The 17,723-nt window shown below is 41.1% G+C and overlaps 1 protein-coding gene across 1 annotated transcript in view; it reads right to left on the reverse strand.

Annotated features, from left to right (window-relative positions):
• The window catches only part of LOC122787927 (peripheral-type benzodiazepine receptor-associated protein 1-like), a 1,795,954-nt gene that overhangs the window by 1,187,664 nt on the left and 590,567 nt on the right, over positions 1 to 17,723 (reverse strand). The window contains exon 11 of the mRNA XM_044054852.1: positions 4,209 to 4,413. Coding sequence (XP_043910787.1) covers positions 4,209 to 4,413 — 205 coding nt within the window. The remainder of the gene's footprint in view (positions 1 to 4,208; positions 4,414 to 17,723) is intronic.

Here is a 17,723-nt window from a genome sequence, read left to right on the forward strand (position 1 = left end):
TGAGCAACAGGACCTATTATCACAGTTTCCGCCACAATGCTAACATCCTGCAAGAAGATCTAACACAGACAAATAACTAGTGCCAACGCCACAGATTAAAACTCAGTGCCAAAAAACACATTATAGTGACCTTTGAGAAAATGTCCACCCAAGTTAATTATTCCATCGATAAAACACTCCTAAGATTTGACAAGTTGTTAGGGATCTAGGAATATACATAGACAGTAATTTGGCCTTCGAGCAACACGTAACCAAGATAGTAAGAAAACTGTGCTATGTACCCAACGTATAAAGGTTTAGTCTCCAGGTCTAAGGAAGTTATAGTACCACTTTACATGGCACTTATCAGATCCATCATTGAGTGCAATGTACCTGACTTGGCATTTGCAACAGTTGGAATTATACTGTCGTAATTTTTATATTTTCTAAATATTTCAGAAAACAAGTAACATCCAATCAATGGGTAAAAATATTACACAGACAAATCATTCAGTAAAAATTGCAAGAAAAACTCAGCTAAGCTAGAGTCTTCACTGTGTAACACATATGCAAAGGACTCCTCAAGGAGATAACAATGTTTCAGCTACATGGCTTCCGAATGCCTCTGACTTTTTAAGTTTTTTATGGGCACATTCAGGCCAATAAAACCAACCCCCCACTAGCTGTTATAGTGGGGTTTGGGTTTACTGGCCTGAATGTACCCATAAAGACTTAAAAAGTAAAACGCCATGGGTATTTAGAAGCCATGTAGCTGAAACACTGGTATGTCCTTAAGGGGTCATTTGCATATATCCCACAGACCTCTACTACAGGAGGTTTAAGGTATTAAACAGAAAAAAAAACAAGTAATCCAGAAAGAACTACATAGCCTCGTATGAAAGCTCAAAGTTGGACAATCAAAATGCTAATGGTATATGTATGGCTTTTAGTGGTCACTATGATATTTTAAGTTGTTTACATATGGTTACAAAATAAATATTTACTGTGTTTATTATGACATAAAATCCAATTTAAGGTTTAGAATCTAATGAGTACCACCACTGTAAAGATTTGTTTGTGCTAAACAGTTTGTCATTTACATTTTTTTACTAACCCTTAAGGCTTCTGAAATATGAATGTTTGTTTGAAATGCAAGTACACAAGTTGATTTTGTCAAAATAATCTCAGGACTCAGTCACTGGACATTACAGTGCAAACTTCAGGAGCCCCAATGTAGCGAATGAGTTAATTACAAAACTCACCAACTTGTACAAACCACGCACTAAAAATAAATACACAGAGAAAGCTTCCTTGCCAGTAGCATATATTTATATGACTCTAGTTTAGAAAAAAAAATTTAAGTTATAAAACTCCCCAACTTGCGTAATCCACATGGTCTTCATGATAACTTCCAGTTTCGCTTTCAGATGAATCCACAGTATGCGATATTTGGGCTCACACATGCGCAAGTCTAAATCTTTCCAATATTATTGAAATACTGCAGACCCTAGAGAACCCAATTTATTGTCTTCAGTCTCCAATTTAACAGTGACATTTACTGTATATACTCGGAATCAAAACTAAAAGCCTCTGTTGCTGTATTTCAACATGCACAGCCACCACAAAACAGGAATCTTCTAAAAGTACTTCCTGTCCACAGATGACATCATCATATTCAGAGGATTTTGCAGTGCTCTAGAAAACTCACAAGAAGGTGTAAGTACCTGACCACTCCACTTTCTTTGAAAAATAAAAAAATAAAGTAGCTCTGACTATTCAATATACTTCTAACAAAAAAATCATATTAGCAACTCATACGGCACAAGAGCGGAAATATGCAAGATATAAAGGGGGAGTGGTGAGAGACAGAGAAAACAGATATGGCATAGGCAGGAAGGCAAATGAATCAACAGGTTCCAGAAAGCTCACATCTCAGTCTTGGGTTCGACACTCTGTTGTGATGGATGCTGATGGTTTTATCTACAAAAATGAGAGCAGAGTAGGTGCTCAAATCTCTAACGTAGTCAATTCTACAGAAGAGGGAAGACATTACATCAGTGTAGAAACCCCACATTTAGCTAGGACCTTCATCTAGCTATGCACAAACAGAGATTAAAAGACACTGACCTCTATACTATGCATTTTTCTTACATGAAGAACAATATAGTGAATGGCTTATTAAATGAGACTTTTCAAAAGTCTCATTTAATAAGCCATTCCCTGTCTTGTTCTTTGAAGATCATATGCCAGGCATATAAGGAAGGGGTGCTAAAATACTTGCATATGATACAATTCTGGTGTGAAGATCAGGCTTAAGACAAAGTAAACAATGCTGTTTGGTCAGCATGACATAAATGAAAAAAACTGAAAACTGACATGACCAGCTACAACAGAAGATCTAAAAGTAGCATAATGGGTACTGATTCAACAAAGATTTCTTATCAAGAAACTAAACTAAACTAAAAATAACAAAATAATCAAATTCAAGACTTGTACCTCTTGCAAGAAGAAAATGTATACAAATTACAGACTTCCTGCAATGCACACAATTGTTGTATGGACATAAATTTTCCAAACTAATGACTAAATAACTCAGTCGTTTTAATGCATTTCTTATCAAAGCTCAACTCAGCAACCTTGTACATATGTTTTACCTTCCTTGAGAAATCATCAGCAAAACTTTGAAAAGGTGAAGGAATCAGAGTTATATAGAAGAATGACTAAATGAATGCTGGGTACATGTGGCTGGAGAAAATCAGATAGGACAAGGTGCTATTACTTTTTTGTGTGTGTTTTTTTCTGACTCCATGACTGCGAACCACAAACCCTACATCAGGAGGCTGGCATAAACACCTGCATTACCATGGGTTATCAGACTCCCAGCCCTGTGCGCTCTCTCTCTCTCTCTCCCATTCATACACACACACACACACACACACACACACACACACACACAAAATTACTAAAGGTTACCACTAGCTTGGGATTGTAAAGCCCATGTTCTTGGTCTTAGGCTTTTTGGTGTAATGCATGCCTTTACTTGCATGGTGGTGACTGGCCACCTAAAATCAGCACTCCCTCTCTTCAGGATAGGTGAGCTAGCATTGGCTGCTCACTCCTAACCCCCAAATCCTGCTCTTGCAGCACCCAAGCAGACATTCTAATGCAAGTCATCTGGGTTGGTTATCCATCTATATCTCAGTGCCAGGTTAAGTTTTGTCAATACTACAGGACAGAAAAAAGGATAGGAACCTAAGAAGACTAAAACCAAAGTTGAAAGTGTCCAGGAGCAGGTCACTGAATGCGCAGTCACTGACTGAACATTCCTCAAAGACAGGTTAAGTTCTGTAAGATAGGCAATGTCTTTAAAAGGAGGATCAATAGTGGATAATTCAGAAGTTAAAGGGAAATGAAATGGCAGATAAAAGGCACGCAGGAAGATTATTTTACAGACGTATTATGATGCTCTTCTAATACTGTTTAACATTAACTGAAAACACCTCCAGCAGCACTGGAACACACCACAGAACTAAGTGACAGTGCTGCAAACAAGGAGAGAGAGGCAGAAACAGGAAATAAAATGGAGACAGACTAGCACCAACGAATGAAAAAAAAATGACACTGTGAGAGTAGGCCCTACAACATTCCAATGCTAAATCTTGTAATTCTCAATGAAACAATATCAAGTACATGGTGAAAGCAAAGCAGTGATATAAATGACACAACACACAGCTTGGTTTAAAACACTTGTAAAAATAGTCAAGAAGAGAAACCATGCACCTGACAAAAATGACTCTTAATACTTACAAACAGTATATTTATTCAATGTTTTTCCCAGTCCATGAAACATCTGCAAGATGTTCAGCTACACTGCTCTCTCTCTGTATTTCATAATATTTGTGTATACCTATATTATGTTTGTTTTGTCAGTTTAAATTGTACTTCACTTTTTAAAGACTATGAATGAAAAAGGAGCCCAGTGATCCTTTTCATCTATCTGTGAATAATAATAATAACAGCAATAATAATAAACAAATTCTGTACAACAGACTGGCACCTTAGTATAATTCACTGGATGCCATTAGTGTTTTGTTTCTCTGTGTTAGAACTAATGTCCTACAAAAGTTCTCAACATCTCCAATACTACTACTCTAATTTCATATTAAACATAAATGAAAGAAGGACACTTCTACAAACGTTCATCTAATGTACACAAAACCAACCTTTACCTTTCTCTGATGGTTCTTTTTTGTTCTGAAGATCAACATGAGAGGAATTTAATACTGCCATTGACCCAGAAGCCCCAGAAGCCAAAGATGAACTTAGAAAGTCAATCCTTCCTGCCTGCACCCGAAAACGTTCCAACTCCTGTGACAGAAGGCAAAACTGTTCACTCTGGCTGCGGCACTTTTCTTCAAGCTCTCGAACCCTTCCCTAGTAGAAAATAAAGAGTTACCTGACATAATTTTTGCTAAAGTTTGAGAGCTGACAGGACAAAAGCCTTTTCTAACTTTGCTAAAAAAATGCTATGCATGATTACACTACTTGAATCTTCTGAGTCTTTGTTTAAAGAATCCTACAGATATTTTCAAACAGTACAGTCACTCAACTACTACTCATAAGCAAAGATCTTCATGATTGGCTGTTTCAGTATGTTTCTACTGCCTGTATATTAGCACTGGACTTAAACCTGTAATCTGGCCAAGTTGTCAACAGCCTGTACGACTCATATTACCAACCAATAAATGACAGTTCAGCAAAAATTCAGGGGTTTAGAATGGGCAGATTCTACATGCTGTCTCCAGTTCTTTTGGCCTAAAGGGGAAAGTACGGAGAAAAGTGAACTAATAGCCCATTACGGTAAGGTGTACCATACTGACTAAAATGATAACCCAGTAATAAATACATTGATCTTATGACCTCTTCTGCAAACAAAAAGGTCCAGGCAGCAGGTGATACAGGGAGGAATTCTTACCTGTTGCAAAAGACAGTAAAAAAATCATTGAGAAAGCAGGTTTCTTGCAAATCAAGCAATGAGAAAAATTGTTTGACACCTACATTGTGAATAAGTAATAAGGAAGTATAAACCTGTACAATCTATGGGAAACACCAATACCCAATGCTGGGTGGAAGGGGCCATCCAATAAAAAAGGCATGGCAAGAGGGTTTCACAAATCTACAGGGTTTTCCTTCATATATCAGCCCCCATAGTAAGCATGTATCTGTTTTTCAAGAGAAGAAATTCAACATGGCCCCATGGCACAGAGTGCTAAAGCCCTGACTTTATCTCAGAGGACCTGTGTTTGAGTAGAGGCAAAGGTGCTGGAGAGACTAGGGGATGGTGAAAATGACAGGCTGACACCACCTCACTCATCCTGTGGGAAAGGAGAGGCAGTTCAGCTCACTGAATTGTTGATACCTGTAGGAGTGAACATATATCACCTACAGCAAGGAGCCTGGCATGTCCATGCTACACAGCAGTCAGCCATTTAACTGGGAGATTATTCATACACCTCTTACCAGCAGCAACTATGGAGTATGCAGACTGCTATGGAGGTTAGGACAAGACAGTCTGCAGGGGAAGCAGGCTGTCCTACTTCCAAACACGAGACTCTCACCTCCACCATAGATGGAATGGGCTGGAGGCCTTTAGCTCTGATGGAGGAAAGAATGGGTTAACTGGGTACAAGAAGGGGAGCCATTAGGCAGATCTTTCAAATCAACAAAAAGGGGAAAAAAATAGAGATTAACTTCAAAGCTAATGATCCAGCAAGCTCACATCATAAGCAAGCAAACCGCTTGATCACAAAACTCAAATACAAGATAAAGATGGGCTTTATTCTTTTTTCACTAAATTCTGCAAAGTGATGGGACATCAAAAGGGAACAGTGGGATGATGTACAAGCTTCTCCTCTGTCACAAGAGGAAAACACATGCACTGCATGCTCCTGCTTGCTCCAGATACATGCAAGAGAAGAAGGGAAAATCACATTCTCCTGAGTGGTAAACAGATTGAACTCTGGGGTGTCTAACCAGACAGGAATCCAAAAAATCCACTTGTACGTAAGGACTGGAGGAGTGTCTCAGTCTGTCAGGATAACTTGACTCAGGATGTGAACAGCCACAACTGACATGTCCTTGCCTATTACCCAACTAGCTCTCCACTCTGATAGGTGGGAGACTGCATGCCTCTTACCTGTTCAGGTACTTCACAATCTATTCAAAGTTAGAGTGAAATCAGAAAACAACCAGAAATCAGTCTATTTTTCAAGGCAATTGTGGTTAGAAGGATTACTCATCTTCAAATGGATTATATGAAAGCCTTTCTAGAGGGAAAACTACTTCCCTTGAACTCAGGAGGAGACCAGATTACCCTCCATACCACCACCAGTACTAGGAAAGCATACATTGTTATGTTCTGCAGAAAAAGGAAGACTTATACTGTGTGTGGCAGGAAAACCCCACTAGTCCAAGCCCAGATGACAGGGGACTGACACCACAAGACTCTGCCATAGCCAGTAACATTTCACAGACTGTAACACCTGTACCCTCAGAACAGTAAAGACCATCATGAATAAAATAGCTATTATCAAACCAAAAAGAGCAACAGGACATGGACTTAGATCCCATTTTAAATTCTCACCCAGGATGTCAATGCCATGATTTCCTCAACCTCTTCATGGGATTGGAATGACCATCACTGGACTGTATCCAGTTCTGCTCTAATGAAGCGAATCATCAAATAAATAACCAGAGAAGACTCCTTCTAGTTTAGGAATATCCCAGAGATTGGAGGCAGGAGAAAACAGAAGTTCCTTCTACTGCAAGATTTCTACCACCATAATGGATAGTGTCTTGGTAAAACTACTGGATACGGAAAATAGACCCAATGGCAGTATTGACCCAGAATAAACCAAAGGAACACATTGTGCAAAATCCCAGAAACCGCTATACAGAAATACATCCAAGTACCATGATTCAGTAAAACAATGACACAGCTATCCACACCTTGGGAAACTAATACAACATATATGCTTATTAATGTTGGTGAGGTCTGGATGGAGGGACAGAATCCTTTTGCCCCTTGTGAACTAATAAAATGTGGAGTAGAACCATTTGTGTCATTCTGAAGGAGGGACAGACATAATGCCCCCTTGAAGTAGTAGTATGGGCCTGTCTCAATAACCCAGTGAAGATGGCTTGATCTAGTGAGTGAAGCTCTTTCTGGGGAAGAATCTAAGAGCTCTAAGAAATAGCTATCTTTAACCATGATTAGAACTTGATGGTCCTTCTGATGGATCTCCAAGCCAAGACAACCTCTGAAAACTGCACCCTACAAAGACAGCATTAGATGACAAACAGAATTACTTGGCTAGGGGTACAGCCCATTTATATGACTTAGTAATGCACCTCTGGAGGCAGTTACCATGAGACATGAGAGTCCTCTCAGTTTGCAGTCCAGGATCATGGGATACATGTAAAAGGCTTAAGTGCATACCACTGTTTCAGCTACATGGCTTCTGAATTCCCATGACTTTTTACTTTCATTTTCTTAAATCTTTACTGCTGCATTCAGGCCATAAAAACAAAACCTCATTAGTTATCTGCATATATCCCATGGGTGTCCAGGGTCACCACCACAGGAGGTTGAAGGTATTACACAGTGAAGACTTTAGCTTTGCTGGCTCTTCATTATAGTTTTTACAAAGTTGTTTGTCTATGTGACCTTTGTATCCTTCTCTTTGGATGTTACTCGGAATATTTTGCAGTCGGGCTAATGTTATGGACATCAGGCTTGTTTTTAAACTCTACACTTCTAGAGTGCTGACGTGAACATTGGCTCTAGATATCATTGATGATGTGACACCCTGATCCCATGTGTAAAAATGGGAAAAAGGGGCAGTGGCTGGATGGATGGAAGGCATTCTAGAGTGTGGCCAAACAGTCCACTTATACTGTATTAATAAGCTAAGAAAAAGGACGAATTATGGCATGTCTGCAGCTAGTGGGTTTGATTTTATTGGCCTGAATGAATCAGTAAAGGTAAATGTAAAGACCCTTCAGACCCAGCTTCATACAGACCCATTTACATTTGAAACCAAGAATATAAAAGTTATGTCCTATGCTAACAGAATGGCAAAGGTGTTGCCAAAATTGATAGATATAGATCATCATGGTTGTGTGAAGGGGAGGCAAACATTTTACAACATTAACAATAAAATAGAAAAACAAAATGCAGCAGGAACAGCAGCAGTGTATACCAAATAAAAACGTAGATCAAAAACACCAAAAATCAGGAGAAAACAAGGTCTTTTAGTGTAAAATGATTTACTTCGCTATTCGTCAAAGGCAACTTCATCAGAAATACAACTCATTACTACAAAAGCACACTTAAAATACTGTCAACAAGTGAACAATTAATTGTATAACAAGCTATTCAACTCATAAAACAATTATTCAATTGAAGTAAACCATCAATTAACTTAATCCCATAGACTATTTGCAGTAAAAAAAATACATCTAAGTAAAAACTTTTTTAATGTTAACTTTTCTATTTTTTAAAAAAACATTTTATATTGACTATGTCATTCAGCCCAGGATGTACGTAAGAAGCCAATCTCAGCTGCCATACTGCTTCTTTCTGTTACACTTTATTCCTATAAACCTCCCCTAATGTCCTTGTTCACTGACTCAAGAACCGAGAAGGTGAACTTTTTCCAAATGATGCATGTAGTGGAATGTTTGTATAAAGCGTTGTTGACATTTTTTGTTCTTATAGCATACAAATGTTGAAGAATATGTGTCCTCAAACTTCTAATGGACATTCCCACATAGAACATCCACTACAAATAGCCAGACAGACAATACCTTCACTACCACAAACTAATCTACCTGGAATGGTGATGTTGAAATCAAGGTGTTGCAAAAAAATATAAGAACCAGTGTGGATGTACCTACATACTTTACATCCCATACACTTATGCATACTACTATTGTTTACTCCTGAACAATGAGAAGCATATCACCTCTCCAACATATCCTTGATGTTACAATTTTTCTTTGTAGTAATGAGTTGTATTTCTGATGAAGTCGCCTTTGGCGAACAGTGCATTAAATCATTGTATGCTAAAAAGCCTGTTTTTCACCTGATTTTTGGTGTTTTTGTTCTACATTAATAGTAAAATGATTATCCAAAGGGAAGGAGAATGTAAGAAAACACCACTATTGCTGTCGAGTTTTGATGCAGAGAAAGCATTCAAGAGAGTCACTTAGGATTTTAAGAGTAGGGCAATGGTAGCATTTGCATTCTCTGATAGAGAAATAGGGTTAATTAGAATGGTATATGAGGGTTGGAGGTAAGAATTAAAGAGGGAAGGTTCCTCTCTAACAAGCTGTGTTTGAACAGAGTAACAAGGCAGGGTTATCCTCTTTTCCCTTGGTTATTTGCTTTACATTTAGAGCCACTGACAAGGAAAATAAGGGACTCGCACACTCAAGGATATAAGTGTTCTGGTCATCAATGAAAGTTACCTTTATTTCAAGAGGATATTACTTTGTACTTGAAAACTAAATTTCAGTGTTGAGGATCATTTTGAGATAGCTGCATTTCTTTTCAAGATACAAAATTAATGAAGATAAAACAAAAGCTATAGTGGTAAATTATACACCCCCGTATAAACTGATTCAGCAATATCCATATTTATGAGGCATTATACTGTGAAGTATTTAGGTGTACAGAATAAAAAAGTAGTCTGTCATGGCAATTGAGAAATCTGACTCTATTTATTATAAAGGTAGACGGTACAACACAATAAATGAAAAAATATATATTAGTCCCTTCACTTTACATACACGGAAATGTGTATTTTTTCAACCAAAGTAGAAGCTGTGGATGATAATACAGAGTTTAAGGAATTTATTTGGGAGAGAAAAAGGGCAAGAGTTCAGTAGGATACAAAGTTTCTCCTCAAATGACAATGTAGTTTAGGACTACCTGATTTGAGGGGGTTACCTTAGAACTACTCAGTTAATGTTCATATAATTAATACAAATAGAAGGTTAAATCAAAGTGGAAAGGGATGATGATGAAAACAGGGAGGAAGATCAATAAATAAGAAGAGAGTAGGTTGTACTATGCAGGTCCTTAATAAGATTAAAAACAACCATGCAGAATTATATTTGTGAGGGGCATGGCCAAGAGGGCTGAGAGCAGCAAATGGTGAAATCTCTCTGACAGAAAACATCATAGGCAGACAATCTAATTTAAAAAAATTACAATTTGGAGATACCTGACAGCTTTTCATTAATAGTAAGAGAAAAGATGTACAACACGTAGTTCTTCAAAAGCTGTAATTTTCCTGTTAGAATTGAATCTGCTTGGTAAAGAGAGAGAAGAGACTTCAACATGAGCAACTCAAAAATGGTACTCAGGATTCTTCAGTTAAAAAAGATATCCAGTCACTAATATCTAGCATGCAGGATGTATAAAGGGCACATTATAGATACTTGGGAACACCCTCCAAGAAGGAAAACTTACTACCTCATTCAGTAATAGTTAAGTTTATGTCTAGCATGGAAAAAGACCAAGTATTAAAAAGAGCATGGTACAGCCCAGGTGAGCACGCAATCAGATTTGACAATGACTATTCCAGTAAAGTAATGAGAAGAAGATAATCCTGCTTGCCTCTGATTATAGAGCTTAAAAAGAACAATATTAAAGCTGTTTTGGTGTTTCCTGCAAAGATCAAAATATTTATTTTGAAGGAATTAAAGTATTTAACACACTGGGTGAGGCATCTACATTTGTTAATAAAAATAAAATCCTTAACAACACTGAAGAAATGGACTGAAATGCTGCATCCCTCAAGAGACAGAGTGAGCCGAATTCATAGAAAACTGCTTCTAAAGTTAAAACGCTTAAAATGAAGTCAAATTTACTTTCAGACTGCAGAACCTTTACTTATGAAACAATTGATTTACCCTCTAAGTAAAGGCTTTATTTAGAACATTAAGCTTCAAACCATATTTGAGTATGCATTTATGTTTTAAACTAAATCATTTTACACAACAGAGAATATAATTAGTTTTACTATATTTATAGTGAAAGACTTTATATTTCATCTACACTGAACATATAAATGCTTTTCTAAATATTAAATATTTCCTGTATGAAAATGACATTAAATTATAATTAATAGAACTGACAACTTTAAGCTTATATAAAATAATAATTTTATTTGTTTTAATTTTACTCAGTATGTGCAGTGCTAGGATAAATGAATGTCAAACCTAAGTCACATGTTAATCAGAAGTGTTAAAGTGCTGATGACTCTGCTTTCTTTGTTCCTATGTTCATTCCTTTCACAGGTAATTTTATGACTTAAAAAAAGGTCAAGAACAAAAGAAAGATTTCATTGTGTGAAACGGCTCATCTCCTGCTGGCTTTACTTCCCGCTTACTTCTTGAGCTACTTTTATAAAAATCCAGGTCCCAGAAGACTTAAAAGTTCATCAGAAATGTTTGTAAAAGAAGGAAGTGCCTGAATTGCTGCTGCGGTGATGAGAAGACATTTGAACTTCTTTTTAAGTGTATATGTTTGAACTCTGCCCAAAATAACATTTGTTTTTAAAAACGTTTATTTAGAACCGAAGAATCAGAAACAAAAGTTATAATGATGTTTTATAATATGCTGTCTCCGATACATAATTTGCTTGGATTTTACTGTATATACTTATGGGAATGATTAGGATTAAAATTAGATGTTTGCTACTGATTCTAATAGTTTAGAAGAATTAGAAGAATGAGAAACTTACAGAAGAGATTAGCAGCTGATGTATGTTGTAAGTTGTCATTTTCACATGCTACAAATAAATACTAGTGTCAGGATCTGAAACTCAGACCAGAACAACAGTACACAATTGCTAAAGCACACACAAATTAGACAGGCATGAATTATTTTATATGCAAGTCAAGACTCCATTCAATACTAGAATTAACAAGAACAGTAAACACATTATGAGTAATATGCAAATACACAAGGAAAGAAAAAAGAAGTTCTGTACCTACCGTAACGTTCCATGTTAGTTGTCTTCTTCTCGCCTTCTTTCTTGCTGGTTGGGTTCGGAGCCGATCCTCGGCTCTGACTCGGCCATCTTCAAAAGCTCAAGAGCTGTTTACTGGCTTGAGGCTACCCCATATCCCATGATGCATGGCGCTAGCTACCCAGATCTCGTTTGAAAAAGATATTCCAGACATAACTAAGGAAGAATTCTGCCCTAGTAGCCCCTTGGACCTAACTATGAAGCTATCTAAGCAGAGGGGACAACCAGAGAAGGTTCAGCCAATGAAATCTGAATAAGGGAGCTCCTCTCAATCCACTAGGATAGGGGGATGGAGGGTGGGATGCATGAAAGAAGGTGAGAAGAAGACAACTAACATGGAACATTATGGTAGGTACATAACTTCTTTATGTTAAGTTGTCTATCTCGCCTTCATTCTTGCTGGTTGGGACAGCACCTACTATCCTGGGTGGCTCAATGGAACAGACTCTTCATAACAGCGGAACCAAAATCAGCCCTGTTTCTGGAAGCAATGTCTAATTTGTAATGAGAAATGAAGGTATGTGGGTTAGCCCACGTAGCAGCTGCACAGATGGATTCCATGGGCAACCTAGATTGGAAGGCTACCAAGGTAGCCAATGCCCTAGTAGAGTGGCCTTTAGGTTTGGTAGATAATTTTTTTGTTTCTCAGCTGGTAAATGAATGAAATAATGTGAGACAACCACCTAGATAATGTTACCTTTGAGACCGGAAGGCTCTGTCTGCCCTCAGCATAGGAAAGGAAGAGTTGGTCCAACTTCCTGATGTCCTTTGTCCTATGCAAATAAAAACGCAGCTGTCTGTGAACATCCAACTGGTGCAATTTATATTCTGCATTATTGGTGTGATTAGGAAAGAACACAGGAAGGTCTATGGACTGATTCAAATTATTTTGTGTACAGACCTTAGGACGGAAGGAAGGATTGGTCCTTAGAGCGACCCTATCGTTATGGAAAACTTAGTATGGGGGATGAATACATAGAGCCTGAAGCTCCGAAACTCGTCTGGCAGAAGTAATGGCTACCAGAAAGAGAGTCTTCCAGGATAAAAACTTAATGGAGCAAGATGCTGCAGGTTCAAAGGGGGGCAAGATTAGGGAAGCTAGCACCAAGTTTCAATCCCACAGAGGTGGGGGATCCCTCACTGGGGGCCTAAGCAGAGTGGTTCCTTTGAGGAAGGCTTTACACAGCTTATGAGACATGATGTTATTAGAAGACAACCCAATGTGAAAATTCAAAACAGCAGCTAATTGAATTCTGATTGCAGCAGAAGTGGAACCAGAATGAAAGAGTTCAGCTAGAAATTCCAGAATCTCGTGGACAGAGGCTGAAAAGGGATCTATATTATTTGCCTCTGCCCAGCAAGAAAAACGTTTCCACTTGCTAGCGTAAGTTTTCCTAGTTGTGGATTTGTGCGATGAGATAATAATTTCCCACACAGAGGAGGAAATATTAGGAAGCCTGGCTAAGGTTGGAAGTGGAGCAACCAAGCTGTGAGCTGGAGTGTTTGAAGGGATCGATGCAGTCTGCCCGATTGATGAATCGGTAGATCTGGTATAGGATCCAGAATCCAAGGCTGCTCGAGAAGATAATGATGCAGGAATGGGAATCATATCTGTTGAGGCCAGTAAGGGGCAATGAGGATCATTTTGCAACCCAATGCAGTTGCTCTCTGTATGAGTTTGGGTATTAGGGGAAACTGAGGAAAGGCGTAAAGAAGTCCCTGAGGCCAATCGTGGACTAGAGCATCTCTGGGGGAGTGGCCGGAAAGTGGAAGAAGGGAGAAGAAATTGCTGCACTTGCTGTTGAAAGGTGTGGCGAACAGGTCGCAGCAAGGCTGACCCCATTTGCGAAAGATTTGTTCCGCAATTACCTGATTCAGAAACCACTCATGAGGCATGAGAATTTCTCTCTGCTGAGCCTGTCTGCGATGATGCTGGAACTCCCAGGGATGTGCGTTGTGATCAGAAAACGTTGGGAAGAGATTGCCCACTGCCAGAGTCTGAGTGCTTCTCGACATAGAGGATAGGATCTGGTTCCGCCCTGCTTGTTGATGTACCATACCACTGACATATTGGCCGTTTGAATTGAAATGGTCCCGGGAGGGAGAGAGTCCTGAAGGGCTTGCAACGCTAAAAGCACAGCTCTCATCTCCAAGTCATTTATATGCAAATGGTACTCGTGAGGCTGCCAGGTGCCTTGGACTGTCCTGCCCTGATAATGCCCCCCCCCCACCCTATCAGGGAGGCGTCCATGGTTGCTGTGGCAACTGGAGGGGATGGTACAAATGGTCTGCCCGGGACACTGATGGGGAGACCATCCACCAAGCAAGGTGCTTCTTGCATGCTTCTGTGATCATAATCTTGTGAGACATGGGAAGCTGTTGGAAGGACCACTGTGTGAATAGAAGCCACTGGAGGATTCTCATGTGAAAGCGGGCCAGGGGGACAAGAAGAATTGTTGATGTCATGGGACCAAGTGTTCAGAGGACGAACCTGACTTGAATTGTTTTGCATGTTAATAAAATCTGTACTTGTTGGCGAATTAGTGATACCCTGTCTGGTGGAAGGTTCACAAAGATGTTCCTGGTATTTAGATTTGCACCTATATAAGTGATATGCTGACAGGGCAACAATGCAGATTTTTCAAAATTTATTGTGATACCTAGCCTGGAGCAAGTTTTGATCGTGTAGTCCCTGGCTTGCAGGAGGTGATGCCTGGTGGAAGCCGTGAGGAGCCAGTCGTCTAGATATGGAAACACCTGGAATCCCTGATGTCTCAGGTGAGCCATAACCACTGCCATGCATTTGGTGAACACCCTGGCGGCTGTGGTGAGACCGAAGGGCAGAGCTCTGAACTGATAATGACTGGCTCCCAGCCGGAAGCGAAGGAATCTTCTGGAGCGCCTGTGCATTTTGATGTGGTAGTACGCATCCTGAAGATCTATAGAGCACATCCAATTGTCCTGACCCAGGAAGGGAAGAATGGACTGTAGCGTGCCCATCCAAAACTTTGTTCTTTATACAGACCTGTTTAGTCTGCTGAGATCCAGAATGGGTCTCCAGTGCCCTGTCTTTTTTAGTACCAAAAAGAACCTTGAGTAAGTTCCGGATCCGATCTGGTCTGCTGGGACTTCCTGTATGACCCTTTTGTGTAGCAGCTTTGAAATTTCTTTGGCTGCTTGGTCCCTTAGATTGGGTGGAACATCGGGGAGGGACTTGTTTGACGATAACGGGGGTTGAGCAAAGGGGATTCTGTAACCTCCGGATATGATTGACTGTACCCCACTTGTCTTGAGTTAGATTCTGCCAGGCTTTTGGGTACAGCAAAAGTCTTCCCCCAACTGCCTCCAGAGGCAGGCAGCTGGGCAACCCTTCAGGGATGCTGAAAAGGCTTCTCAGAGAAGGATTCTCTGCTGCCCTGGTTCTGCAGACTCCCCCCCTGCCACGAGGGCAGCGTCTGTTATTGTTCCCTCCTCTGCCCCTGGAGGGGAACTCACCAAGTGTGTCAGGCAAAGCTCCCTGGGATTTATGGAACCACATTTTTCCACTCTTCTGACCCTTGGGGTATGGTCTGGAAGGAGTGGAAAAACAGACTCCTATGGCAGAGAGAGTCTTGCCTTCCTGTTCACACCTGGTTAGTGTGTCCTTCACCTGTGGTCCAAAGAGAGCGGAGCCATCAAAGGGGGTATTTGTGAAAGACGCTCTGAAGGGTTCCGCAAAATTACATAGCCGTATCCATGCAAGCCTCCTAAGGGTGACGCCTGTGCCTGCGGCTCTACTCGCACCATCAGCTGCATAAGAAATGAGCCTCATGGAGGAGTTAACAACTGAATTCAGAGTCGCCAGCTGGGAGGCCACCTTAGCTTGAGCCCCCGCAGCTGATGGATCTTGGAGGGTATCTCCAAGCTCTTTAAGGAGATCCCTCTGAAGGCGGATGAAATGGAACAAATAATTCAGAGACTTCATTGAGAAAGTCGCTGAAGCAAACATTTGCTTCCCATATCTGTCCATAGTCCTAGACTCCTTGTTAGGAAGATGGACAAATGACGAAGTTTCTGCCAACTCCTTCTTTGTGGCTGCTGCTACCACCATGGCATCAACAGGTACGCCCTTAGATAAAAACTATTTGTCTTGAGGTGCAGTTATAAATTTAGCAGGTCTCCTGGGGGTTAGTTCCACTGTGTCTGGAGCTCAACACGCCTTCTGAGCCACCACAGACATAAGTGGGTCGAAAGGCGGAGACACCCAGGAGGTGGAGTGTTGGGAAACAAACGCGTCCAGAAATACCGACTCCTCCTCGGAAGGGGCTAGGGTATTCCAGTTCCTCTTCTGCTTAAAGATTTCAAGGATGTCTGAAAAGGAGATATCTTCAGAGGGGGATCTCGGGGACCCTTCTGAATCCTCTAAGTCGGTATCTGATGTGACAGACTCAGGGGAGTCAATGTGCTTCCTCTTGCACTTCCTCTTATGAGGTGGCTCCTCTGAGTGATCAGGGGAGGCCTTGGAAGAAGTAGAAACACCCAAAGGGGTGCCCTGGAGCGCTGGTTTCCCACACTTGGGGTCAGGAGGAGGGGCAGAGGCAGACGCAGGCATCATAAGGGGATGGGGCTGATCGTGGGACTAGCTCAGGAGCCAGTACACTCCTCATGACCTCGAAGGCATCCCTGCCCAGATGCAGAGAAGACTCCGGTTCCGAAGAAATCAGAATCCCTCTCCGCACTGAGGGGGATGGCTCTGAAGCTGATGGAGCCGAGCTCAGCTGCGCCGAAGCTCCGGGAGGGAGAACGGGGTCGGACAAGGGTCCGATGCCACTCGCCCCTGAGGGAGTCCTGGCGCCCAGATTCCTCCAAGGACGGGACCAAGGATGGGATTGGAGCTGGCGACGGAACTGAAGGAGAAGGTATCAGAGCCGACGGTTCCACGACTCGAACCCAAACGAACAATGGCTCCGAACTCAAGAGAGGAGTCGGAGGAGGAATATTTGCAGAAGTGGACGGAGCCGACACCTGATGAGGGGGGCTGGACAACATTTTTGCTAGGGCCTGCGATTTCAGCAACCTGCTGACCACTCTCTCCAAATCATGATCTGAAAGTCTGGAGGACCGAGAGGAGTGAGAGGACTTATGACTGCACTCCGATTGGAGGAGAGATGACCGTGGAGCCGAGCGTATAGACTCCAAGGAGGGAGACCTAGATCTTTTTCGACTCATGGAAGGCTCCGAAGTTCGTGTTGGAGCCGACTATGAGGGAGGCACATCGGCTGCGGCCGGAGCTGAGGTGGATGGTGGTGCTTCACCCAACAACAGCTCAGAATTTGGAGCCGAAGACTTGGGTGGCTTGGAGGATTTTGCAGGCTGAGCCTTAGCCGGTGAATCCTGTGGCTTAAGCAAACCCCGAAGGATTAACTTATTTTTGCGCTCCTGTAGGACCCTTGGGCTGAAAGCATGACAGACCGAACAAGAGTCCTGCAGGTGCACCGTGCCCAGACAGTAGACACAAGAAGTGTGACCATCTGTCAGAGACATCTTCTCACAGCATGAGTCACACTTCTTGAATCTGGACACTTTAGTATCCTTGGACATATTGCCACACACACACCAAGGAGAAAACACGCACACACACACAAGCAAAAAAAACAAGTTAGC

This window comes from Protopterus annectens, chromosome 13.part0 (genome assembly GCF_019279795.1).
Source record: "Protopterus annectens isolate FY-2018-M chromosome 13.part0, PAN1.0, whole genome shotgun sequence".
Taxonomy (NCBI): domain Eukaryota; kingdom Metazoa; phylum Chordata; order Ceratodontiformes; family Protopteridae; genus Protopterus; species Protopterus annectens.